This window comes from Rhododendron vialii, chromosome 1a (assembly GCF_030253575.1).
Source record: "Rhododendron vialii isolate Sample 1 chromosome 1a, ASM3025357v1".
Classification (NCBI taxonomy): domain Eukaryota; kingdom Viridiplantae; phylum Streptophyta; class Magnoliopsida; order Ericales; family Ericaceae; genus Rhododendron; species Rhododendron vialii.
The window spans coordinates 46,342,501-46,367,641 of NC_080557.1; the positions used below are offsets into that span (position 1 = coordinate 46,342,501).

The window sequence follows — 25,141 nt, forward strand, 5'->3', positions numbered from 1 at the left end:
ATTAACCCATATAGCCCATAACTTTCAAAATCTCACTAACCATACTGATCAAAACTTTAGTACAAATCAAAATTCAGTTCCTCATCATCCTAAGGGCTAGTTCTTGAAGCTCACCCAATTCAGTTTGTGAAGGTCTAATCTTCTTATTGCAAGGCTGGTAAGAACTTAGGTCATCTCTGCAGCTTTGTAACTCTTGCATTCTCATTCCATCAATATCATTGCTGCGATCAATTGACTCGAGTGAACTCTGTGGAGAGATTGAGGTCATGTAGTTTGGATAAGTTGGACTTGGTAGAGCTCCCACCAAATTTCCAGGCCATTGGTTTTGTACATTGCTTGAGTCAATCAGGTTTTGTGCCATTTGAGCCTTCACTTGCATCAGTTGGGCTTGCAAGCATGCCACCTAAATCAATAACAAAAGAAAAACATATTTACATTTTCAATATACATTATATAGCTCATTATTCCCAATCGTGCATATGGCAAAGGTTTGATCTCTAAGTGTGTGATTTAGTTGGTTGACTCAAAGCCAATTGAACAAAAATTAATGGAGAAATTGTGTTTTGGGGTAATTAATTGATTGGGCGATTCATATGCCCAGGTATCCCATTTTGTCTTGTCTTGGGGATACCATATCCCCTTGAATCCTTGACTTTCACCGTAATAAGGCGTAATAAAAAGTCACAAAACAACGTAAGAAAATAATACTATAAAATGCATGGCATAGCATCTATAAATAAGACACAACATTTTTCACCATATCATGCATTACATTTATCAGAATGGCTTAACATTTTCAAAATTCCTTTCTTACGGTGTCCCTCATCATAACAATCACCACACAATAGCATATCATTTGACATGAAAAGACATACTAATATGATATGTTGTGGTCACACCCTAAGAAGGGGATACCATATAGCTTCCCTAATTGTTGAGTATATCGATCTTGCCTACAATGTGACCGTGTGTCCATCCATTAATAATAATCATATAGTTGTTAATATATATATAGGAGGAAAAGTAATCATTTGTCTTTTTTCATTACTATTTTATAAGGAAGTAATTTGATTAACTTGAGTAGATACTACAATAAGATAATATGAAGAAAGATAAATAATAGCACTATCAAAGCGATTCCTTAGAGTATCTCCAGTCTTGACCCATTTTAAGACCCAAATCTAAAACATGGGCAAAACCCTCAAAAACTCTGTTAAGGAAATAGAGTGACATTGCTTGTGAGTAGAATGGGTGATCACTCAATAACATTTGGGACCTCTCCACTCATTGCCAATTAATTTTGAGATGGATATTAAGTTTCTACAAACTCCTCTCCAATCATGACCCAAACCCTTTCCCATATTTGGGTTTTACCCATTTCTTTTCCCAATTTTGGGACAAGATAGGCTCAAACCCATTTTTTTCCAACTGTTCTTGAGAGAGAGAGAGAGAGAGAGTGTGTGTGTGCAGACGAAGAAGAAGGTTGTACCTAGCCGAAGAAGAAGAAGAAACTGCAGACGAAGAGGTTCAGCGAAGAAGAAGGTGCAACGATCCAAGTTCTATATGAAAATACAGACGAAGAAGAAGGTTTTACCTTTTGGAGCTGCTGAACTTCGCCGGAGTTTGCCGGACTAATCGTCTCCTATCTTTTATTTACCTCTATGCCATTGAATTGGGTCAATATAGGTTTTTGCCATTGGAGTGAGCTTGATCCAAAATGAATTTTTACCCAACTTTTGACCCTAAATTAGGTAAAAATTTGGGTCAAGGCTGAGATGTGTAGACACCCTATTCTGAACTATCCGTATAAACCTATCTTACGGTCTTTTTGTTGCCCCAATGATGATTAAAGGTCGAGAACATTCAAAGGTCGATGGCAGGTCTTGAGCTTTGAGCTTTGGACATTTCTCATTAAACCCTTTCGAATTCCATCCTCAAACCCTTCGAGCCAGATGGCCCCAGCAAAACCCTACTTGCTTACGCCAGTGTTCTCTTGGCATGCGCTAGTGAACTGCCACGTGTCGGTCATCGACCGTTGACTCAGTTCTCACTGGCGCACGCAGGTCCAAATATGGCGCACGCCAGTCAAGCCCAGTCAAATCAACTTTATTCAGCCACATGGACGAGACTTTTGTGACACCCTGACGTGGGCTACAGTCCCCCTGATGATTATACTCGGCAGGGACGTTCCCCTCTCTCTCCTACACCCCCCATCAACTAGTCCCATGCATTTAATGCATGTGAGGCTCCCTCTCTTAATCCAACCAGCCAAACCAGCCCTTAACCAACTGATCTCAGTCCATCTCTCCTCTATAAATACCTCCCTTGCATTCATTTGCAAGGGGTTAACCACCATTAAGAGTCTAGCTCATTTTTCTCCTCTTTTTTGCTCTCTCTCTTCTCTTCCATTGAAAGAGAAAGAGGTGAAAGACTTCCACCCATCCACACTACCATTCAATCTAAATCCAACCTCCATCTTCAACCTCAAAGTTCAAACCACCTTCAATCCTTACATCAAAGGTATACCACCTTTGTGTGGCTTTCTGTTTTCGACCCCTGAGGGGAACCAGTAAGGTCTAGGCTAGTAGTCAATACTAGTCCTAGCCTTAAACTGGTAAATATAACAATCGTGTGAGATGAACAAATGGCGCACGCTAGTAACATAATGCCATATGCCAGTCATGGCAGTATGTGCACTACTAGCGTGGAGATCATTGATCATCGTTTTCGCTTGCTTACATTTCTGTCAATCACCTTAGCATGCTAATAACCAGTTTACTGCTTTCTATATTTAGAATTATTTAGCTATAATAGTTAAATGCTTACTCTTTATCTGTTTAGAAGGCCTCTGGGATCCTTCTGGTCATGTTCCAGAGCCCAGATGATGCAAAGCCAAGCACTGGGTAAGGAAAATAACTGGCGTACGGTGTCCTTTGACTGGCGTACGGCAGTCTTTCCCAAGATCCAGTGGCTGGCCCTTGCATCTTAGCTTAGTCTTGGCCTCTTTTATGTCATCACACTGTTTTTGGGGTATTATGTTGTCTTTCGTGGCTTGAAGCCATTTTATCTGGCTGTAACTGTATATATTCTGCTTTATTAATTGTGTGATTTGTCCTGGGTGTGCGCTAATCCTTTTCCAGAGCCCAGAGGGTTGCAAACAAAAACTGTGAGACCAGATAAGTGGAGTACGCTAGTTTGGTGGTGGTGTGCGCAAGTCGTACCAGCATGTAGTGGTTCGGCCAGTGCATGCTGGTGCGGAGCCTGCTCACTTCCCTCTAGAGCAGCGTACTCCAACTCATTCAGGCTGCTCTCAGTGCTTGTTCTCAATCTATGTTTACTATTGCAAGCAAATCATCCATAAACATAAAGTCACATAGTTGCAACTTGTTACAGTTTTAACCCCCATTAACTGTTCCCCCTCCCTAACTGGCTAAAAATGATTAATGAGAGAAAAATGCAAAGGTTTTACAAAAATGCCCGAGTAGAGACCGATCTCCGGATTGGGCGAGAGGGGTGTCATAAAATCCTTTCCCTCTCGTAACCTGGCTCCCGAACCTCAGATATCAAAGGTGACGACGGACCGGTCTACGCCTTTTTCAAAATCAAGCAAACGTGGCAAACGTTTTCTAGTTCGGTTCCTTGGGTGTTTCACCGCTAAAACCCGAGTGGCGACTCTGAATCGAAGCGTTTCGCCGCGCTTTTCCAAAGAGGGCCGCACCCCGCCTTAAAACCAAAAATCGAGGATTTTTCGGGACGCGTGCCCACAAGATGCTTTAAATCACCCTTGTAATCTTCTATTGAGCTCAAGTGACATATGGTTATCAGGAGGCCAGGTTGGGTGTCAATCCTATTGGGATGTTGCCCTCCCGTTGTGATGCCGTTTTCCTTTCTTTTGTTCCTTTTAATCATTGTACCCATTACACTAAATTAATAAATTCTTTCTTTGCTGTCAAAAAAAAAAAGTGATGTCATATTTAAGCTAGGTTGGCACATACCAAGCGACGACTAATGCTACGTTGCATAGTGCGGCTTAGTGTATAGTCCCTCCATCCCAATTTGTTTGTTCAATTGTCGAAATTTGTGTCTTTAAAAAATATACTTATATCTTACATTTTATAATATTTTTTATGATTTTGAAGATTTTGTATAATAAAACTAATTGAGATCTATCAAATAAGGTCCATATTACATATTAAAAATATTATGAATTGAAAATTATAAATAATTTTTAAGAGGTCAAACGCTCTCAAAAAATCAAAATGAAAACAAACAAACCAGAACAGAAGAATTAATACGGACCTACTGAGTAATGTTTCGCCTGCTAGTAGTCCAAAAAAAATGACTCAATAAAGCAACTAAAAAAACAGGTCAACAAAATAGAGAGTCGGAGAGAGAGAGAGAGAGAGAGAGAGAGAGAGAGAGAGAGAGATTCAACTATCAAATTAGAGAGAGAGAGAGAGAGAGAGAGAGAGAGAGAGAGAGAGAGAGAGAGAGAGAGATTCAACTATCAAATTGAAGACCATCTGGAAAAACCCACACGAAAACAAAGAAACCTACCCAAGAAGGAAACCTTCGCCAATATGAGTAATAACGCTGAACAACAAAAGATGCAATATATGAAAAAGTGATATTTGAAACTAGAATAAATTGGACAACAATTAACCTGTTGTTGCAAAGCAAAGATATGTGCAACACAGCCGTACACAGGGTCTCGAACCCTGGCTTGAGCCTCGTAAGCAATTGTGACCACAGCCTCGCACCGTTCCGCAACCGGGACATGCGACAACATTTTGGACACATTGCTGGCACCAAACACCTTGTGGATCGCCGCGAACCTGGCCGGGCCTGTTTCCGAGCAGAAGTATGGCGCGAAGATGCAGTCTGCGGCGCACTTCCGCCGCAGAAACTTGCATGCACCGCACGGGGATCCTGTTCCGGCTGCCATCTCTCCAAACAAGATGAGAGAGAAAATTACAGATGGAGAGAGAGAGAGAGAGAGTACAGTGAAGGTGACCTTTACTACTTATAATAAAAGTTTAGTAGGCACACGGGCACACTAGGAAATGGTGATGATAAATACTATTGGAAGGGACTTGATTCCGGGGTGTTAAGGTAAATAAAGGGGGGAAGAAATGGGGGACATGGAAGGTATGAGTGTAGGGGTATAAGGGGACATTTATTAATGGTTTGATGTAATATGGGTATGTTATTTTTATTGATGGTTAGACCAGTTTAGAGGTATGTGATTTCATTTGCTGACTGCCATTTTATTATTTTAGTTATTTGCTTTTGTTGTTTAACTTAGATGGGATTTTTTTTTGTGATGCACAATGTCATAAGTTAGCTTGCGCTGTGCATCTCGGTTTAATTCTTACAGTCATTTCACACACTCAAGCATGTATTGAGGTAGTCTTAAAAATTGCTAACAAAGAAAATTGAATGTAAAATCTTAAAAGAATGCAAATCTCCAGGAACCAGATACTTCGTGCCAGAAACCCTGTGCCTCTGTGTTGAAGGGTTTTCTAGTCGTTGGATCTTAGGCCTTGAAATACACACACTCCAACGACCGAAAATCCTTTGGCACAGAGATACATGAGTTTTGGGCACAGAAAATCTAACGCCAAATCCCCAAATCATGTGTCAAGACCCCTGGGCCGACCCTTGGGTTACCTAATTAAGATGAGTTTGATTTCAAATGATGTTGGTATAGTAGTAGTATTTAGGAGTAATAATTAAAGATATCTATTTTCCGCCGATCGCCGCACCTGGGGACTGCTGCTGCTTGTTGCTTTGCTGAATTTTCTTCAATGCCACGTGTACGCTCTTTTGACTCGTAATAGTTTAATACTGAATAAAATAAAATACTGTACTATATCTACATGATATTACGGAGCACTCTAATTAGAGGCCCCTCTAATTAGAGATTAGTGTATTATAATTGGGCCCTTTGAAAAAGAGTTAGGGGGTATTCAAGAAAGATTACATTAAAGAAATACTCCTACTATTAAACTCGAAAGTAGAAATATAAGTGGGGCTTTTAATGGGAGACTTTGAATTTTGAATCATGCAGGGAAATCCTGGGGTTGAAGTAGTTTTGATGCTTGAGACTTAAGAATTTGTTTTTCTTAAGAGATTTTAGTCTTATGTTTGAAATTTTTAAGGTGTTATTAATTCTTTAGAAAGCCAGTTCATACGAAATTTTGCTCCGACCTTATTTAAGCTCTTCGCAAATGAGTGGTGGGATTGGAATTTGAGTTATCAAAAATCTTGCAGGGGAATAAGTAAGATACTTCTATACTGTTTCCATTTCAATTACTCCAGTTTGGAAGCTTTGGAGTCACCAAATGGGTTATGAAGTGAGCGTTTTCCCCACCCACAGTCAAAACTAAAATGGTAAAGAAATGGTGATAAAACTTCGGAATTCTATTCAGATCATAAATTTGTGAGGAGATTTACGAAGCAGAAAGTAACAGCCTAAAAGGCAACATTGTGCACATGAAAATGCACAGAAAGCGTTTGAAACAGATAGGCCCAGCGCTAAATAAAAGCGAACCTGCAGGCCGACGCCAAGAGCCCCCAATTTTAGGCCCAAACAGAGGGACCCCATTTTACAAGTTGCGTTTATGTATTACTCCGGCCATGGTGTACTCCGGTTGTGTAGCTCAACGGCGAAGTGGCTTGTTCTTCCACCGGTGCTTGCAAGTTCGATCCTCAAAACTCAAATTTTGCTGGTCTAATAATAACATTCTTTCTGGGAAGTGTTAAAAAGGTGTGCATCGCTTCCTCATTTTGAACTCAAAACCTCATGGAGAAGTAGATTCTTAAACTAACGGTGTGGATAAGATTATTTGGGTGCACACTAGCTCTGGGAATTATTCTGTGAAGTCTGGGTACCGTCAAGCAAAAATTGTTGCGTCTAAGGAAAAGCCTCCCCCCCCCTTCTACCTCCTATGCTCCTTCAAAGTCAATGTGGACTCGTTTGTGGGCTGTCCCGACGGCTCCAAAGGTACGTTTATTCATGTGGAAAGTTGTTCGGAATTGGGTTGCTTGTAAATCGAATTTGTATCGAAGGAAATGTGCCCAAGTTCCTCTCTGTCCCATCTGTGAAACGGAGAGTGAATCTATTGAGCATATTCTCTTTCGATGTCCTTGGACTAAAGCAGTGTGGTTTGGCAGTGGAAAAGCTTTGTGGGTTTTGGAGAATCCTATTATTTCGGCTGACAGGTGGATGGAGGATTTACTATGTGGTACGTTAGCTAAAGAAACAACACCTGAAATAGTTGGGGCGATTTTTCAGATTTGTTGGGCAATTTGGAAGACAAGAAACGAGTGTATTTTCCAGGGCAATTTGCCAAATCCGATAACCACTATCCATAAGGCTGAGATGGCAAATGGGGATTACTTGCAAGCTGTGTATATGGTTGGAAAAATTGTGGTGCCTAAACAAAGGAATGATTCTAGTTGGTCACCTCCCCCTCCTGGGGTTTTAAAAGTCAACGTAGATGGAGCTTTTTCTTCCTCTCGCGGCATTGCCGCCTTTGGTGTAATTGCCAGAGATAGTAGTGGAACTGCTCAATTTTGGCGGTGTGGGAAAGTGACGGTGTCTTCAGCTTGTGCAATAGAGGCCTGGGCGCTACGGATAGCTTGCAATTCAGTAATTGAAGCAGATTATTCTCAAGTGATTTTCGAGTCTGATAGTCAAGTGGTGATTCAGAGCGTTCAAGGAAGAATTAATTGTCCATGGGAAATCTATACTGTGGTGGAAGATATCAAAACTTGGGCTAAAGAAAGAAATTGGTCCTTCACCTGGGCTGGTAGAATGAAGAACAAGGCTGCTCATTGGTTGGCTTCTTATAGTATTAACAGTTGTTCTTCTATTCAGTTGGGTTGTATTCCGCCCGATTTTGATTCTATTTTGCGTAAAGATTGTAACTCGTGATCTGGTTGTCTTTTTAATCAATGTGACATGTTCAAAAAAAAAAAAAACTACTGCAGCAATTTGTTCCCTTCAAAATAAAGCTGCAAAATATATTAAATAACAAGAATAATTCGACTAATAAAATCACATGCCCCTTTTGTTGAATTTATTTTTTCATATGTAGCATTAGTTCTACTAAATAAAATCACCTCCCCATTTTTTTAAATTTAATTTTTCATGTGTCGCATTAGTTTTCTTGACCATTTATCTACACATGACTTGCTTGGAAAACTACATTCTATCTTCTAATTTTCTTGATTACAATATTTAATTTTTCTCCCAAAACTAAATACTAAATAGGGCCCCTTATTATAAGTTGGCCTAAATTGTACGAGGCCAATCCAGACGAACCAATCTGTCATGGCTCGGCTCGATTCGTTTAAAATTGAACCGAGCTCAAGTTTTAGGCTTGTTTCCTAAACAAGCAGTACTCAACACTCAAAAGCTCGGCTCATTTATAAATGAGCTGAGAACCAAGTTGAATTATAAGCTCGTCTTAGTAAACGAGCCGGGCTCAAACACTACAAAGCTTGGCTCGTTTTCACCCCTACGGACGACTATGGAGTCCTTTTTTCCTTGACAGCAACATAAACGGCAGGCGGTGGCTAAAAGAGGCAAGTGATGTTGCGACACCCTTGTGCAAAATGCTGCATTGATGATATGTGAAGACAAAAATCAAACTAACTGAAAGTAGCCTAAAAAAATGCTCGAAGACAAGTTCCATGTTCCCCACTGAGAACATCCAATTCTAACCTCAACAACGAATTTTCTATGAGGAAAAATGTACGTTAAAATGCTCGGCAACGGCAGCCACGTCCATGAGCACAAAGGCAGGCTAGGCAGCAGTATATATAATAACATCACACAAGAGAGCATGATTGGGGACGTCAGCTCTAACCAAGGAAAATGGCAGCTTCCTCCAAAAATCGCTTTGTTTTTAAAAAATACAAAAACATCAACCCACGTGGCGCACATGCAAGAGGAATGCAAGAGAGCAATTGCTACCAACACACCTTTAAAACACAACTCCAGACACAACTGCGTCCAGAGCTATTCGATGCACATGGGTCCCTCCGAACGCAGCTGCGACCGGAGCCATTGTGTATGGAGTTGTGTGTTAAAGTTAAGTTGGTAGAATTTTTGGCCAACAAAAGCTGGACTTCACCATATTAGTTGGTAGTATTATTATACACAAAAGAACCCCTCCTGCATGATGTCTAAACATCCTTCATTACAGGATCGGTTGATGTTGTGAACATCCATAGTTTCATTACTTACAAAACCCATTACTCTTTCCATAAGTAGATCTCCAGAAAACCCCCAAAATGAGATCTTACCAAATGGGGGGGAAAACCCATTGAACACAAAATTCAGCTCAACTGCTCACTCAGTTTATCTACAGGAAGACTGAGCACCCACCAACCCAAAACACCTGATAAAGCTATTCAATACCACGCGTTATACACATACATTTACCAGCAGCTTCTCACCTCTTGTAATGAAACCTCACCTTCAACAAAAATTGCATCTTCACCTGTCAGAGAGAGAGAGAGAGAGAGTTAGTGGACAATGAAATAATTGGGGAAACAATATTTAACTTAAGCAGGTAAAAGCACTCTTGAGTGGAATTGCTTCATGTGACTGTACGCACTATACCCTGGATTTAAAATTTTGGCCACATGTAGACATTTATTTTAGGATCAGAACCAAGAGTTTGATATGTGGAACATTTTTCAAACACACAATCTAAGAATTCTGTACTTTTTGAATCTTGTAAAACCATGAGTTTGGAAAGGTGAACTGATAATTTACCAATGTAACTGAAAACAATTACTTCAAATTTTTTGTAAAGAACGGGAGAAAACTGACGTTATTTTTTTGAAATCTGTGATCACCTTTAGAAGCCTTGGTGACGAGCGGTGAGCGGGTGATGCTTACGCAGCTTACCGACAGTAATCACAACAGTGCAGCTATGGCACCATCAATTAAGTAAAACGCTATAGCATTACTGACAAGATAAAGTGTACCCTGGCAAATTCTGTTTTCTTCATAACAATAAACTACTCTACACTATTCAGCTAAATTTGGAGTCGTGAAATTTGGCCATTCATTACGACTTGCTACAAGAATGAAAGCATAAGCCGATCGAGGAAGTGCAGATCAGAACTTACTTGAGCTGTGTCGTAGACGATGTATTCATTATACATCAATGTGGATGCCTTACTGTACGATTCCACTGGCTTGCCACAAGGCACAACAACTCCATCCCTCCACTTAACATAGTCTGATTGCTGAGGTACCTTCTTGCCAAGGCCTTTAGTAGAGTGTTTTCCTCGAGGTGGTTTGTCCATATACTAAATTACAGCAATTTTGTACACAAGAGTTAATATTAAAGGAGGTTTTCATGTTGAAGTGAATATTAAAGGAGATTAATAGCACAAAAGTGCACATAGGAAAGAATGGAGAGAAAAGAAACACAAAAAGAAAGGTCTTCTGTATTCCCTCAATGGCATGCAAAAATAATGTTGGACGCATAAGATCGTTCCGGAAATCGCAAAATCATGAAACGATGAAAGATATATGCAAAAATACACAGAAAGAAGAGTCCTCAATGGCATGCAGATACATAATGGAAGTCTAAGCAAAGAACACATATTTGGAAGAACAAAAATAGATGCACATCATAGAATGTCCGCTCACCTTGGCATTTGTGAGTTCATAAACCTCTCCCAAGGCAACTTCACTTAGAACCATTAAACCCACAGGATCTTTCCTATCAGTATAACAGTACTGGGCACTCTTACTAACCAGGTCAGCAAAGTAAAGTCCCTTGCCAAACTACACATCATCAAAATATTTTCTGTCGATTAGCAAGTAATTCTGATATATGAATACATGGCTTAAGAGTGCGCGTGCGCGCGCGCGCACGCAGAGAGAGAGCGAGAGAGAGAGAGAGAGAGAGAAGACCATGTATCCAGTTGCTGGAGCTTCGGGAGGAGCTATTCTCAGTCCTTGACTAAGTATACCCACAAAATTTGTCAACCGAGAACCTGGAGAACATAATTTTTTATTAGGGTCTTGACCCAGCCTCGGATGCACCACCAATGATTTTTCCTTTTCCGAGAAAAAGCTTACGGTATGTATTTCAACTTACCATGCCATAGAAGCATTCTGTTCCCAAGCTTTTCTCGATAGGGAGCAAACTTATCCAATTCCCCTTCCCTTTCCAATGAGAAAACTTCTTCCAGTTCAAGAGCCCAATCCTGAGATATCAGAATGCTTTCTCAAGACACATTTATGAAAATAGAAGGTTAAAAGAGACAGATTCATTTTGTCAGACTAGAATAATGTGCATCCAGTGCACAAATTTCAAAACATGAACTCACAGTATGTGTAGGGGCATGAGTAGTTTGGAGATACTTCTCAACCAGTCGATAGTCTTCGCTATCGTGAGGAAGTGGAGCAATGTCACAGCGAAGCTTCTTATAATTTTCATCAAAGGAGTCGGTATTGTCATCATCAAAACCTACTAGTCTGGAGGCTATTTCAATGTCCTGGAGAGCCTCTAACATTTTCACCTACAATTAAAAGATAATTTTATTACTTTTACAGCTTTTTCACAGAAAGTGAACCTCACGAGGCAGACAGACCAATAATTTGCAAAGTACAGTCATACTCAAAGCTTATCATAGGTGTTCATATGCACACCGTTCAAGTATTTTCCAGCTAACTAATTTCTACCAATACTACTAGAAGCACCTGAAGTGCTGCGTAACTTCCGGATTCACTTCGAGCATCTACAACCAAATGTTCAAATCTTCAAATTAAAGAATGGAACCTCTCCAACCATATTTCATTTGCATCCTTCAAAATGAATCTCCATAAATGAAGAGTCATTCAAAATACTAAGAACATTCTTCATTTCCATTTTAAAATCTTAAAATATGCACAAATTACAATCTCATGATTCAGTTTTTATAAAGTTAGTACTCTTTGATAAATGCACTCCACTTCTTGTCTTTTAGTGAAAAATGAAAATCACTACCTTAAGGACAATATATCTAGATAACACTTAAGAAGTTTAGAGTTCATATTTTGGAGGGAAAGTTGAGTTTATGCAAGAAATCAATGAGTTTTTGAAAAGTAGAGATATAAATGAAGAGTTTTGGTTGGAGTGTGTGTGAATAGTGAGATACTCTAAATGCATGTTTTGAATAAACCTACTATCTTAAGTCATCAACATGAAGAACTGGGTATGAACCACATGATATGCTCTACCAAACCTTGCAATACATAGGTGCATCTCCATATAAAAATGGAGAGAGAGACAGAGACAGAGAGAGTAGGAACCAGAACAGTTCCAACTATGCCCTCGTGTACTCCCACATGCAGACCACTAAATGGTTTAGCATACATAGATTTGAACTGTCATTACCATACACAGATTTGATTTTGGAAAGGTCAACTGATCAGAATCAATAGGCAGAACATTCAGGATCAAGAAAGCCTATAGAACATTATCAGGCATGTGCTCCAAGTGAAAGCATCAATGGTTCAATAAGATTTGAGGGCTTATTCAAATACACACAAATCAATCAATACACAAATGAGTACACTAGCCCTGTCGTTCCACTGGCAGCCATACATGCAGGACCCCACCCACGCGGGAGGAGGGGGCAGTGAGTTTTGGGTCAAGCAAACCCTTATAAACTAAGACTTCAAACCAAAAGGTACACACCATAGGAGAAAAGGATACTGTATGGCCGGCCAAGCATAAAAATGAGGAGGAATATCACAAAAAAAAAGGAAGAACGAAACTAAGAATGTGGCAGATTCTCATGAATCAAGCAAAAAAGAGACATCCAAAGATCTTGAGATCGAGCCAATCCAAAACATGGAATACGTATGGACATCCAGGCCAATTTTTACCTTTGACTTAAAATCATCCTCATCCCTAATCACATGAGGATGAATAGAAGGAATCACAGTGAAAAAGCGATTGCTGGCATCAATAATCAGGCTTTCTTTATGTGAAAGATCATGCAGATTGCTATTTACAAGATTCTGTATCTCTGTTAATGCCTCAAAACCTGGAGAAATAGTAAGGAAGTATCTCAGCACATTAAAATTAGGCAGTTAAAACAACTAGTTGGCATTCTGCAAGTAGAACAAGTTTGACAAGACAACGATGGGACCGCTTCTACGTCTCCAGTGATGGAAGTATTAACATGAACTAGAAATGGAGACAAGTACCTTTCTGGATATTACTTTTGCTCAGTTTTCCTAGTGGCATTTCTGACATATTGATCTCAAACTCCATCATCGCAGCTCTGCAAAAGTTAAACATTTCTAGCAAATATTCTCGGAATTCAAAATAATAAAGTAAATCAAATAAGTACAGAATCTGTTATGACCTGTACGCTTCAACATTGAAGAGCATCTTCATCAATTCTACTAATGGACGAGCAAGTTGGCTACCGGCATCATTAAGATTTTTCTTCCTAGAGACCTCTTTATTTACCCCATAATCCTACAAAATCAATTCTTCTATTAGTAAAATAATACTAAATATAAGCCCCAAGAGGGAACTTTCATATTTGGAAAACCCTAACAAAGAGAAATAACAGATCAGAAGTACAATGTCCAATGGAAAGAATTTGCCAGGTCGCTTCTGAAAATTGCTCTTGTCTTCCCATGCTTCCCATGAGTTCCCAGTTTTCTCAAGGAAGAGACGTTTGAACTCTTGAATCGCATCTGGTTTGGACATCTGCTCTAGCTTGTTCCCTCCAATTTTTTCATTTCCAACACGACCCCATTTGCGGAAAACATAACAACCTGAACCTTTATCCTCTTGAATGATTTGAAGGATATAGTAACTTCACAGAGAAAAACAAACAAATCTTACACTCTATTCGTACAAAAGAGAAGTGCAAGAGTATTGACAGCGGCTCCTAATGCAACATAACAATCCGTAAGTCCATCCAGCATTTCATTCACAATAGAATCTTAGTTACAAAAACTTCATTGAGATAGGATAACATTTTAAGAGAAAATAGTTAAATGCTAATAGTTAAAATGCTTCAGTTAAGGGTGAAATGAAATTAAACCACCTGTTAATACCGGTGGAAAGGTCAGACATGTTCAAAGTTGTGTTGTAAATGCTTTTTCCATCCTCAAGGATGTGGCCAGAATCTTGCAAGCCAGATGATTCATGTACAGCACTTCGCCCTTTCACTTTAACAGTGACCATGCTAGAGGCTTCTCCAATGGCCTCAACTTTGTACAAATCGAAAGGAAGTTTCCTCTGTCTATTAATACAGTCAACCAAATAATCCTCTCTAACTACAGGTAACTTCATCCTTCTGTGACAATGAAACTGATAGCAGTCAATATAATGGCTTGTGAGGATCAAAAAATATATATATAATGGCTTGTAAAAGGAGACGCAGTTGAGGTATCAATTCAAGGGCAGCTTTACCTGGCCTTCTTCATCTCAGCATGTTTGTCATCCATCACTCCACTCACAACTAGGCAGTTTGTGTCTGTATTGAAATTAGTAGAAGTAAGAGTCCCAAAAGGCATCTCAATGAAACAGAAGAATTCAAATCTCACCACGTGGACCATGTACCTTTCTTGATCTTTGAATGAAACTGCCCACCTGATCCCTCGATTTTTCTCCTCCATTCATCCTGCACAATCGCCCTCCCTTTTAAAATAGAATTTGATTTTTGAGAGATGGAGATACTGTTTTAAGAGCTGAGCAAGTGTTCCAGAGACAATTAATTGGAATGACTTTAGAGCACAGCCATAAGTACTGGAATGGATTGACAGAAGTTACCATGGATTCCTTGGGTAATCCAACCATAGAAACTTTCAGATCTTCCAACTTTTCACTGGTCGATGACTGGTGTTTTCCATTAACAGCTTGATTTCCACAAGGCTTTAGGGGCGAAGGCAGAGGCGGAGGCAATATCCGAGAAGGTTTCTTCGCCTTTTGCGACTTAAACCACTGCGAATAAATAATTCAAAAAGCAATTACAGTTTGCAGAGAGATGATTAACATAAGAATAGCCTAACATTTGAGCTAAGTACCTTGCAGAGGTAATGATTACTTGTTTCTGCAGGGATTTTCCACTTCCCTTTGACACGTTCAGGTTCAGAGGTTGAGTATGAACACTTGCTCCATGCTGATAGAAACCCATGACATCTGTACATGCCTCCAGAATAACTAAGATTCCCAGAACAAAGCGGGCAGTGTCTAAGTGCTCCAAAAAGCATTCCATCAGCACTGAACAAGTAAATAGACAAAAATAAGTCCACTTCCAAAAACAAGGAAAGAGTTTGTCACTAACCAAATGGAATACAAATGTCAAACAATTAGACAACCACTAATTCAAGCTTTATAATTCAAAAAAAAAAAAAAACAGAGATAGCGTATACTATGATGTGAAGCAGTAATCACTCCCAAGTCCTAAGGCAAGCATCAAAAAAAGTTTCCATTATAGCAACGGTTGGTATCAGACCAAGATCATCAATATTACTTCCTTCTTAAACATAAAGAACAGCAAGCATAACACTACTTTTAGCATATGTTCATGATCATATTCGACCACAGGAAGTGAATCTTACTCACAATGTCGACGAGCATGAAGAATTGCATTTGGTAGAACCGTAGAACTTACCAGCGGTCTCGCAAGTCAAGTTCTGAACCTGCTGAATATTGCCCATTGTCTTCAAGCATCTCTCGCAGCTCTACCGTTGTCACATGCTTTTTAAGATCGTCTTTTAGAGCCCATAGTTCTCTACTCTGGGCCTCTAGCCGGCTCTCCAAATCAGATGCTTTTGAGTGTTCATCCCCCAATAAGTTGGCATTCTTCCCTCTCTGCAATGCACCATCTTCACTCTTAGCAATTTTGGACTTTTGATCGCTGTTCACAGCTTCTTTACGTTTTGCACCACCTTTTGATGTCGATTGCTGTAAAGATACTTCTTCCTGATGTAGCTCAGGTTTTGTGTCTGAAAAGAGAAAGAGAAACATACACAGTCACAGCAGCATTGAAAGTGAGCATCCTGTGATTAAAAAAGAAACTTGATATATACCATCTCTTTTGGAAGAGGGAACCTGCTTCTTATTAACCCGGGTAAGAATTGGCTCCTTATCAGAAGCTGAGAGGCTATCCCATCCTGACAATTTCTCCACTTGAGTGGTTGAAGACAGCTCGATGAAGCAATTAGCATGGTGCCATGCCAAGCCTCTAGCACCTTGACCATCAGGTTTGGTGGATATCCGGACCTACCATAAAATGATAAAACAAACCAGAACCAACTTATAGCCCTTATCTTGTGCTTTACAATGCATTCAAGTGATAATGATCAGAAATAGGATATGTGTTGAGCCAAAAAATAAACTTGTATATGGATGGACCAAAACTTCATGGTGGAATTTGCTTAATTTACAATGAAAACAAGAAGAAAAGGACCACATCATTTTGTAAAGATTTTCAGCATTACTTCTTAAACAAACTCCAACCAAATCCTTCTCCAAAACAACATTCTAACTGAACTGAGCATGTTATCAGTGTACTAAATGGATTATTACAAAAATTCAATACATAAGAACAGAACTCTAACACAAATACAGTATCTATTTAACAGTTACGTTGACATCTTTGCGCTGTTCAACAACCATAAGTAAGAAACCAAATTATCCTCTTAAGAAATGGACAACAGATAATATGCAGATTCACACACCTGTCCTTTCATAATCTTTTCGTTGCAGCACCGACAAGTGGCACGTGAAGTCTGCGAAACTTCAATACCAGATTCCATAACAACAGGAGGAGGGGGGTTTTGAGGTCCACCACCCTCTACATAATTCCTTATCTTCTGTTGATCTTCCCATCGAAGCGATTCTATGCCTTCAACATCTTCAAGCCTAAAAGCAAAGCAAAAGTGTTGAGGTCAATAGAGCGATAAGCAAGGGATAAGGATATATCTCCTTTGTCAGTTCAGATTTAGACCAGAAAAGGGGTATAAGATCGTACGATTTTATCTGGTTTGCTTTCTTGCGTATGCAGTCAGCATGGTTCCACATCTGATTTTTGCGAGAAAAAAAATCAGTTCAGAAAACGAAACAATGAAAGCATAGAATAGAGAACAAAAAGAGAAAAAAAAAATCACAGTTTCAATTTGGACAAAAATTACAGCTAAGAAGATCTCCACATGAAGAACTCTCGAAGCCTTACGACAAGAAGGCAGTCCCTGTTTCGTACTAGGAAGCAACAAATTTAAATATTTTTACTAATCTCCAACAAAGCGTTACAAGAAACCAATATTATAAGTTTCGCTGCAATTAAACATTGATGCCACCTACTTACCCAAAAAAAAAAAAAAAAACTTTTGATGCCACCAATACACTTTGTTAAAGCATCCAACTGAATACCAGTTGGCAATGAGTGGAGAGGCCGCCCAAGCTCATGTACTAGTTTTGGAGGAGATAATAAACTGATGGGAGACAAACTTCAACACACTTGATTCCACCAACTTTTGAGGGACCTTAATAGAATCATAAACCTTTATTCTTTTCTCCCCCTTAATTTTTCAGTAGTAGGTAAGAGACATCATCCGTATCTTCTGCCATATATACTCGACCCATTCACTATCTAAAAATGAATTTGGCAATACAAAAGGGAATGAGATTGTAACATAACACCAAAGAAGCCAAGAGAATGCAAATATTCCTGAAAGAGAATGGAAGCTTCTGTTGAATGTAAAAGCAGAATGCTAAGTTAGCGGAGATCCATCTACAAGTATAACCAGAATGCTGAACTCTAAATGCAAGCTATTCTATTTAGTTAATCTTTTATGCGTATAGAGACTATAGACTCTATATTTTAGCTATCTGAATACTACAAGTAGTTGTGAAGCAATGCTTGTACTCTTAATAACATAGGGTACCCGTGAGATATGACCATAATATCTCAATAAATAAGCAATGTTCAAAAAGTTGCTTATCTCAATAAATAAGCAATGTTCATAATATCTTAATGCATAATCTAGGCGTTGGGTATTGGATGACTTTTAGAACACTGTAAGATCTACCGCCTAGTGACTAGGCGGGCAGTAATAGGCCTAGGCAGTTGACTTTTAGAACACTGTAAATTACTATAGTAATCTTTATCTCCAAGAAACAACATAAATCCTACATATAAACACGACACTGATTCAAAAGAACTGAGTATGAACATCTAAAACCCCGAACTTCTCTTTTATCTGGGAAAAATAGAAGACAGCCATCAAAACCCACAACAAAGAACAAAGAAGTACGAACGCAAACAGTTCAATTTACTCTTTTCATGTGTCTAGACACCATATTGTATCTATCTGAAAACTACAACTTGTGCACCGATGCTTGTTAAAATATCATAGGATTTGACCACAAAATCTCAATAATCTTCCAAGGTGCTAATCAAACTATTCTAACAACAATGACTTTTGCCGATGAAAAAAATATATATAATCTTTATCTACAATGTGTCAAGAAACAACACCAACCCTACCTATAAGTATGACATTGATTCACAACTGAATATGAACAAACCCTCCCCTCACCACCCCCCCCCCCCCCCCCTTTCTCTTCAATCAGGGCAAAATAGAAGACAGCGATAAAAACCCACAAGAAAGGAGGAAGTATAAATGCAGACTGTACGAATAAATAGTGGAATGAATGGAAGGGTTTTGTGGGGGGTAAAAGGGGTTTAAAAAGCGTACAGGCATGAAGCCGTCGAACTGGGTGGATTGAACCATCTTGCCGAGCCTGAGAACCTCTTTGTCGATTGGGGTCTTGCATGTTTTGCAAGATGATCTCCCTGATTTCGCATATTCCGCCTTCCATGGCTTCGGTGGGTTCGCCATTCTCTCTCTCTCTCTCTCTCTCTCTCTCTCTCTGAAGTAGTGATGGATAGTATATTGTAGGAGTAGTATTTTACTAGCAGATAGCGATGGTGTGTCGAATCTGGAAGGAATGAACTGAATCTTTATGTTTTCTTTTATAAAGCTGACTTCCAATTCCTTTATAATTCCTGGAACTTCAGCCCTACAATCACAAAAATGAATACTTTTGGCATTGGTGGGTTGTTGTAAACTTTTTTTTTCCCTCTCCGTTTTATGTGTTTTGTTTGCCTCTTTTCAACTTTTATTATATTTTCATTATGTTTTTTCTATTAATCATTCATCCCGATGAAAGAATTTTAAAAAGTAAAAGATATACCAAAAGGAAAAAAAAACTACTAACGGCGAAAAAAAAATAGGTGTCTTTTTTGTCAAAAATGTTATCTTACATAAATTTTTTTCAGCATCGGCCATATTTTTATACTTTTTTTCGATTTGTCTCGTCGAGAATCGAGACAAACCATTAACCGTAAAAATTATGATGAAAAGCTAAACAAATAGTTACGAAAACTAAAAAATACCGAAATAAGTTTTGGATGAATAAGTTTTAAAAAACGCAGGATGTTATGGAAATAACTTTCCTAAATCAAACCCCAGTAATCTTTTTTAAATCAAAACCCAGTAATAAATTCCCTAAATCAAACCCCAGCAATTATACTAGTAAAGTCGAAGTCATTGGTAGATTTGCAAAGTTCTCTTTTTTATAAATGAATGAAATAAAGAAATCAGATTTCTGGGCACCCTTAAGCGGCTGCGACGGTACAAGCTACAGCTAAATGCTCATATTTTCGGGCATCCTTAGGCGGCTGCGACGGAATACGCTAAAAGCTAGATGCATGACATGTTTTATCCAACCTCCACAAGCATACCGACATGTTATTATACCTGAGTTTTTTTTTCTTTGCCGTTGTATCTTTGTACTTGGTGTTTCATTTCTGTTATTTCCGGGACTGGCGGGTCATTTGTACTCTCTGTTTTATGAATTTATATGTTTATGCTTCAAAACAAAATACTCAGAAATTAAGGAAGCTCTCACTGTTTTAACCTTCATTTCTTCTTTATTGCATGGGTCATTGTCTCTCATTCACAGACGAATTCTTGAAATAAAATGTGAAGTTTTCATTGCTTGTAACATTGAACTTTAAGACTAATAAGTTTGGAAGTTCTCTTTTCTTCACCGAAGCGCGAAGTTATCCAAACTCGGGGACCTTGCTATTTGAGGGACAGCATGGGTGTTGGCCTCATTCGGGCCATCCATGCTCAGCAATTGACAGCTCAAATTTCACCCACACAATCATTGGGAATGCAACATTCTTACACAGAATTGTGAAGAATGAACTAAAATCCAAACTTGTCACCAACAATCTGAGAGTGTCTTATTTTGCCACTGGAAAGTTTGGATAGAGGAAAAATGGCCAGCAGACAGCTTGATATGGACAAGAGGGAACTCCTGTGAATTTAGAGCATTGTTTTTAGAGCAGGCAGTTAAAGAATAAAAATAAATTGCTAAGAAAATATGCGGCCCAATGGGTACAAAAAGAACTTCAACAAATGTTCAATTCTTGAAATTTTTTGTCCATTCCAATGGCAAGTTACTAACTAATACAAATACACTAGTGTAAAGCTGACATTGCAACCATCACGATCATTTTGTTATGGTTGAAATATTGCCCGGATTTGCCATGGTTGAGGCAAAAGACAGTAACGCAGAAAGGAGCAGAGATTAATAGCTTGTAAGTGCAGCAAATGTCATAGGGAAAACTGTATGTAAGAGCTCCAAACTGATCTACAAGGGCTCCTACGTGATACTAGCTTTTTCGAGGTTTCGTGTTGAAGAAGTCCAACTTGACAACTAGAACTCTGGGAGGGGAGTCCCTCAACTTTCCGTGACACAAAACTATTGTGAAACAATTGGCAAGATGCCTGCAGGCACATGAATAACCTTCATCTTGGAGCTGAATTCTTTCCAGATAGAAGGCCCACCCCTTTCTAATGCAGGAACCAGTTTGCTATGAGGTTTCCTGAACTTGAGGCGTCTGCATGAAGAGGTACTGCAAAGAAAAAATTGTTAAGCCAAATTGTGTCCCAAAGAATTTGGAAATAGAGCAAAATAGTTTTTTGCATCTTTTAAATTACCTCAAAAGATTTGCCTGATCTCTCAAATTCCAGCATGCTGAAAGCTACTTCACAGCTCTGTGCGACAATAGGTTCAGAATCCTTCGCAAACTCCTCAAGAAGTGCAATGCAATGGCCATCTACGGGAAAATATTATTTCTAAGTTATACATTACGGATACAGAAAGTAGACTCAAGTATTAGAGGAAAGCTACTGGTATGACACTATGTTGTGTACAGAGCCACTACAAACGTCAGGCATAACTAGTGCCTCGGAATTGACAGGAAGGCCTCACCAATTCTTCCCAAGGACACATGACATTATTAAAATAAACTTTACGAACTCAATATAAAACCGAATTTCTTTGTATCTTTGTAGAGTGCTAAATTTCATAATTGAGTCCAACCAGCCACCTCCCACAAATATCATCCATACTTCACCAGATATACAGTTTCACAGCATAGGAAACTTTGATGAACTAGTGTGGTGTGTTACATATTTATGGCACGTCCATCACAACAGCCTTCTGTTGCAGTTTTCGTTTGCCGATGATACGACAAACAACAATAACTTTATGTAACCAAATGCATAATGGTCATACCTGCTATAGAACCAAGAGCTTCAGCAGCTTCATGTCTAACCATTGGGTGCTCATTCACATCCTTAAGGATTCTGGAAAGTGCAGCTGAAGCACTTTTGTTTTGCAATTGGCCCAATACATAAGCAACCTGACAATAAGGCAAACAAAAACTAACAACAATCTTTGCCAAGTGAAGGAAAAACATGTACTAACAGAGACTCGGCCTTTGATAGACAACTCTCTTATTCTCTCTTTATCCCTTATCTATGGTAGGTATCCATTTACTACTTCCGAACTTGACTCCGCTTTCCATCTCTTGCAAGTTGGGCCATAATTCACAGGGTTGGGCTCTAAAGCTCGTCTCTGGGAAGTGGTGGCGAGTTTACTAGTCAAAGGTGTTGGTCCAAATAGCAACCCAAGAGGGGGGGTGAATTGGGTATCTCAAATATAACGCGGAATTTTAAAAAACAAATTGCAATCTATTCAACTACAATTATAATTTCAATGATATTCTATTCTACTCATGCGATATAGATATGCAAAACTGAAAGTAAAGAGAGTAGGGAAGAGAGAATCGAACGCAAGGATTTATAGTGGTTCGGTCCGCAACTTCACGGCCTAGTCCACTCCCCAAGTGTCCAACTCGGGATTTGCTGCACTATCTCCAATAGTTACAATCTTCTAGCTTTGCGGGTGCTAGACAACCTTTACAACGAGCAATCTATCCCCAATCGCTCCGACTAATTTTGACTCCGGTGCTAGTCACACCTAACCCAACTAGTTTTGACTCCGGTGCTAGTAACACCTAATCACCAAGTGATTTTCTCTTCAAAACCACTCACAAAAAGATCTCTCACACAAGTATGAACAAGGGTGTACAATTCCCTCTTACAATGAAGATCAAAATAAGAACTCTCACACGAGTGTATATCAAGATGAAGATTATAGTTGTATGACTGATAGATTTTCAAGTAATGGCTCACAACAATTTTCTTCAAGAGTTCTATCTATTGCTTCCTCTGTCAGACTTCTCTTTATAACCGAGAAGAATAATTTGAACGTTAGAGGCACGCCCTCATATTTGGAAAATTATCCCATGCAAGTAGTTTCCTTTTCTTTTGCACTAGCCGTTAGAACCAAAATCAAGTCAACACAAATTCATCCCTTGCACTAGCCGTTAGAATCAATTTAGGTACCAATCAACCATTGTAGTTTCCATTTCTTTGCCACTGAGACATTTGTAACTTGGGAAGTTCCATTAGCGGATGGAAATATAAAATCATGAAACCAATAATTCATCCATTTGAATCAATCTCTAGCCAATGAAGTTAGGAGAAGATTTGTCCTTAATCTTCCTCCTTTCAATTTATCTTAGCTATTAAAGATAGTGATTCGGTGTAGCAATGTTTCTAGTGTACTTCAACCAAATCCTACAAAATAAACATGAGTTCAAATGAGTACCAAATGTCACAATATTAATTATATTTCAATTCCAATATGTTTTGTTATCATCAAAATCAATAAGGTATTCTATAGAAACCTTTGGGCTAACAAAAGGTAACAGCATATTCATCTTTATTTATATCACTGGAACACTCCCACTGAATATACTTGGCTGCCCCTTCATTCCTAATCTAAGGCTGCAACTCCTACAAACACCTGAAGCGTGCTAGTCTTTGCACATGACCATTAAATTCGAATATTCTCGCTAAAATAAAGAGCGCTTGAAAAAACAAAGTGCTGCTCTAATTCAAGGGATGTTTTTATGGCTTAGATAGCACAAGAACAAATAAATCAACAAACTTTAACCGACCTCATGCCGCAAGAGAGCACTCTTTGCACGCAAAGAATTAATTATAGCCTCAGTAGCTGTATCTCCTCCTTGATTTCTAAGTGCAAAAAGAGCTGCATAGCGTTCATACATGCCCTTTTCTTGATTCAAAAGAACTTCCCTGAACAGGTGAAATCATCAGAATACATAAGAGCAAACCATAATTGGTAAAAAAAGCTTGTCAGTTGACCTTTGATTACATCGAGCAAACCTTAATAGATCAGTAGAAGAACAAGAAGCAGGTGTAGCAGGGTCAACCGACAAAAAGGGTGAAGAACTCAAAGTGGATGATTCATCATTGCTTTGGACACTCCTCAGTTCCTCAATTCGAGTAAGAGCTAATTCACATGTTTCTCGGACCTCCTGAGCCGGATCTGAAACCAAACTGTTCTTTAAAGAAGGAATATTGATCTCTAAACCAATCGCACCAAGAGCTTCTGCAGCCTGCATAGTCATAACGTACCACAAGACAAGCAATTGATAATATTAGCAAAAGGAACCAAGAAGAGAGTCCATTAGAAGATAAAACAACAAAGCTAACAGAATGTCACCTCATGGCGGACAATGGGATGTAAAGAGAGATCATTAAGAACTGCTTTCAAAGCAGGGATAGCATCGACGTCTTGCATCTGGCCCAATGCAAATGAAGCCTCATGCGCCAGCAGATTTGATGAATCTCCTGTTGCTAGAAGATGAGGCAAATCAAGAAGATGAAAGATGATTACAAGTCTGTTTAAGACATGAACGGCGATAGATAAAGAGGATGATTATTATTTTTGAACGGCGCAAGGAGGATGATTAGTGTGAAGCACCTATACAAATCGCGGGTCATGCATACAGTATAATCAATAATCAACCAAATAGACCAGGTGGTTAATTCACAGAAGAGTGCGATTTGGATTTGCAAATGGTACCAATGGGCCTTGCAAAATGTATATAATGAGGTGGGCATAACCACAAGAAAAGTCATTGCAAGGCCAAAATTTAACATGGTCTCCTCGACAAAATAAATATTTTTCTTTTCCCATTTCAATAATGCAGTCCTCATCATTCAATCCTCATCTCTCAGCACATTGGAAGCCCATACTCCATAGAGCACAAATGCTACTTCTATTTTCTGTAAATAAAACGTGACATCTAACGAGAAGAATTTCACAATATATTGGCAAGGAAAAAGAGAATATGAGAAGTCACCGTACTGAGCTAAAGCTCGAGTTTCAGGTGCAGCAGCTATAAGGCTCCAAAAATTTACTAATTTTTAGGGGGCCCTCGGATGGTACCGAAAGGGAAAAATAAACTCAAAGACCGAAGCAAACTTCAACCATTCATGTGTTTCAAACACAAGATTAATAAGTCCTTGCATTCAATGAGTAGTTATTCTTAGAGGAAGTTCAACCCAAACTGCATAAAAATGTCTATTAATTTTGAGAGAGAGAGAGAGAGAGAGTGAGGACCGGCTATGAGAGCGTTGCGGGGGGCAGGGCCGCGGAGATTACGAAGTGAAAAGAGGGCTCTGAAGCGCTCCGAAATGGGTTGTTCTTGGTCAAGCAATCTGTCGCACAGGAACTTCTCTGTCTCGGGAGAGACTGTGAATGATGAAGAATGCCTACAAGAATCCATTTCCATTTCCGTTCCCATTTTCAAACTAATCGAAAAGATCGGATTTTGTTTCCACTTAAGGATGAAA

The 25,141-nt window shown here is 39.1% G+C and overlaps 3 protein-coding genes across 3 annotated transcripts in view; all 3 read right to left on the reverse strand.

Moving 5' to 3' along the window:
- Positions 1-5,028, reverse strand: part of LOC131321668 (LOB domain-containing protein 16) — a 5,103-nt gene extending 75 nt beyond the window's left edge. Inside the window, exons 1-2 of the mRNA XM_058352557.1 lie at positions 4,664-5,028; positions 1-403 (exon numbers count right to left, since the gene is read on the reverse strand). The exon at positions 1-403 is cut by the window's left edge and continues 75 nt beyond it. Of these exons, the coding sequence (XP_058208540.1) occupies positions 74-403; positions 4,664-4,945 (612 nt within the window). The 5' untranslated portion in view covers positions 4,946-5,028 and the 3' untranslated portion in view covers positions 1-73. The remainder of the gene's footprint in view (positions 404-4,663) is intronic.
- Positions 5,029-9,095: 4,067 nt separating this feature from the next.
- LOC131321659 (poly [ADP-ribose] polymerase 1) lies at positions 9,096-19,070 on the reverse strand. Its single transcript, XM_058352545.1, has 20 exons — positions 18,749-19,070; positions 17,023-17,072; positions 16,730-16,913; positions 16,079-16,271; positions 15,661-15,994; positions 15,071-15,266; positions 14,817-14,987; positions 14,607-14,667; positions 14,457-14,520; positions 14,089-14,340; positions 13,617-13,854; positions 13,393-13,508; positions 13,232-13,308; positions 12,908-13,068; positions 11,365-11,556; positions 11,133-11,241; positions 10,946-11,028; positions 10,679-10,816; positions 10,150-10,332; positions 9,096-9,512 (listed from the first exon to the last, which is right to left on the reverse strand). The coding sequence occupies exons 1-20, from the start codon at positions 18,890-18,892 to the stop codon at positions 9,465-9,467; spliced, it is 2,994 nt and encodes a 997-aa protein (XP_058208528.1). The 5' UTR covers positions 18,893-19,070; the 3' UTR covers positions 9,096-9,464.
- A 1,397-nt stretch (positions 19,071-20,467) lies between these two features.
- LOC131321678 (deoxyhypusine hydroxylase-like) lies at positions 20,468-25,092 on the reverse strand. The gene is made up of 7 exons (XM_058352566.1): positions 24,909-25,092; positions 24,006-24,139; positions 23,666-23,898; positions 23,437-23,575; positions 21,645-21,771; positions 21,065-21,183; positions 20,468-20,979 (listed from the first exon to the last, which is right to left on the reverse strand). The coding sequence occupies exons 1-7, from the start codon at positions 25,090-25,092 to the stop codon at positions 20,938-20,940; spliced, it is 978 nt and encodes a 325-aa protein (XP_058208549.1). The 3' UTR covers positions 20,468-20,937.
- Between the last annotated feature and the right edge of the window lie 49 nt (positions 25,093-25,141).

What these genes read in the sequence shown, in the direction of transcription:
- LOC131321678 (XM_058352566.1), bottom strand. Translation starts at nt 25,092, where the DNA reads ATGGGAACGGAAATGGAAATGGATTCTTGTAGGCATTCTTCATCATTC. An exon ending in ATCCCATTGTCCGCCATGAG is followed by an intron (nt 23,899 to 24,005) that starts GTGACATTCTGT and finishes ATGACTATGCAG; the next exon opens with GCTGCAGAAGCTCTTGGTGC. An exon ending in GTGCTCTCTTGCGGCATGAG is followed by an intron (nt 21,772 to 23,436) that starts GTCGGTTAAAGT and finishes CCTTATTGTCAG; the next exon opens with GTTGCTTATGTATTGGGCCA.
- LOC131321659 (XM_058352545.1), bottom strand. Translation starts at nt 18,892, where the DNA reads ATGGCGAACCCACCGAAGCCATGGAAGGCGGAATATGCGAAATCAGGG. An exon ending in GTAATCATTACCTCTGCAAG is followed by an intron (nt 14,988 to 15,070) that starts GTACTTAGCTCA and finishes ATTTATTCGCAG; the next exon opens with TGGTTTAAGTCGCAAAAGGC. An exon ending in CTCCAGCAACTGGATACATG is followed by an intron (nt 10,817 to 10,945) that starts GTCTTCTCTCTC and finishes GATGATGTGTAG; the next exon opens with TTTGGCAAGGGACTTTACTT.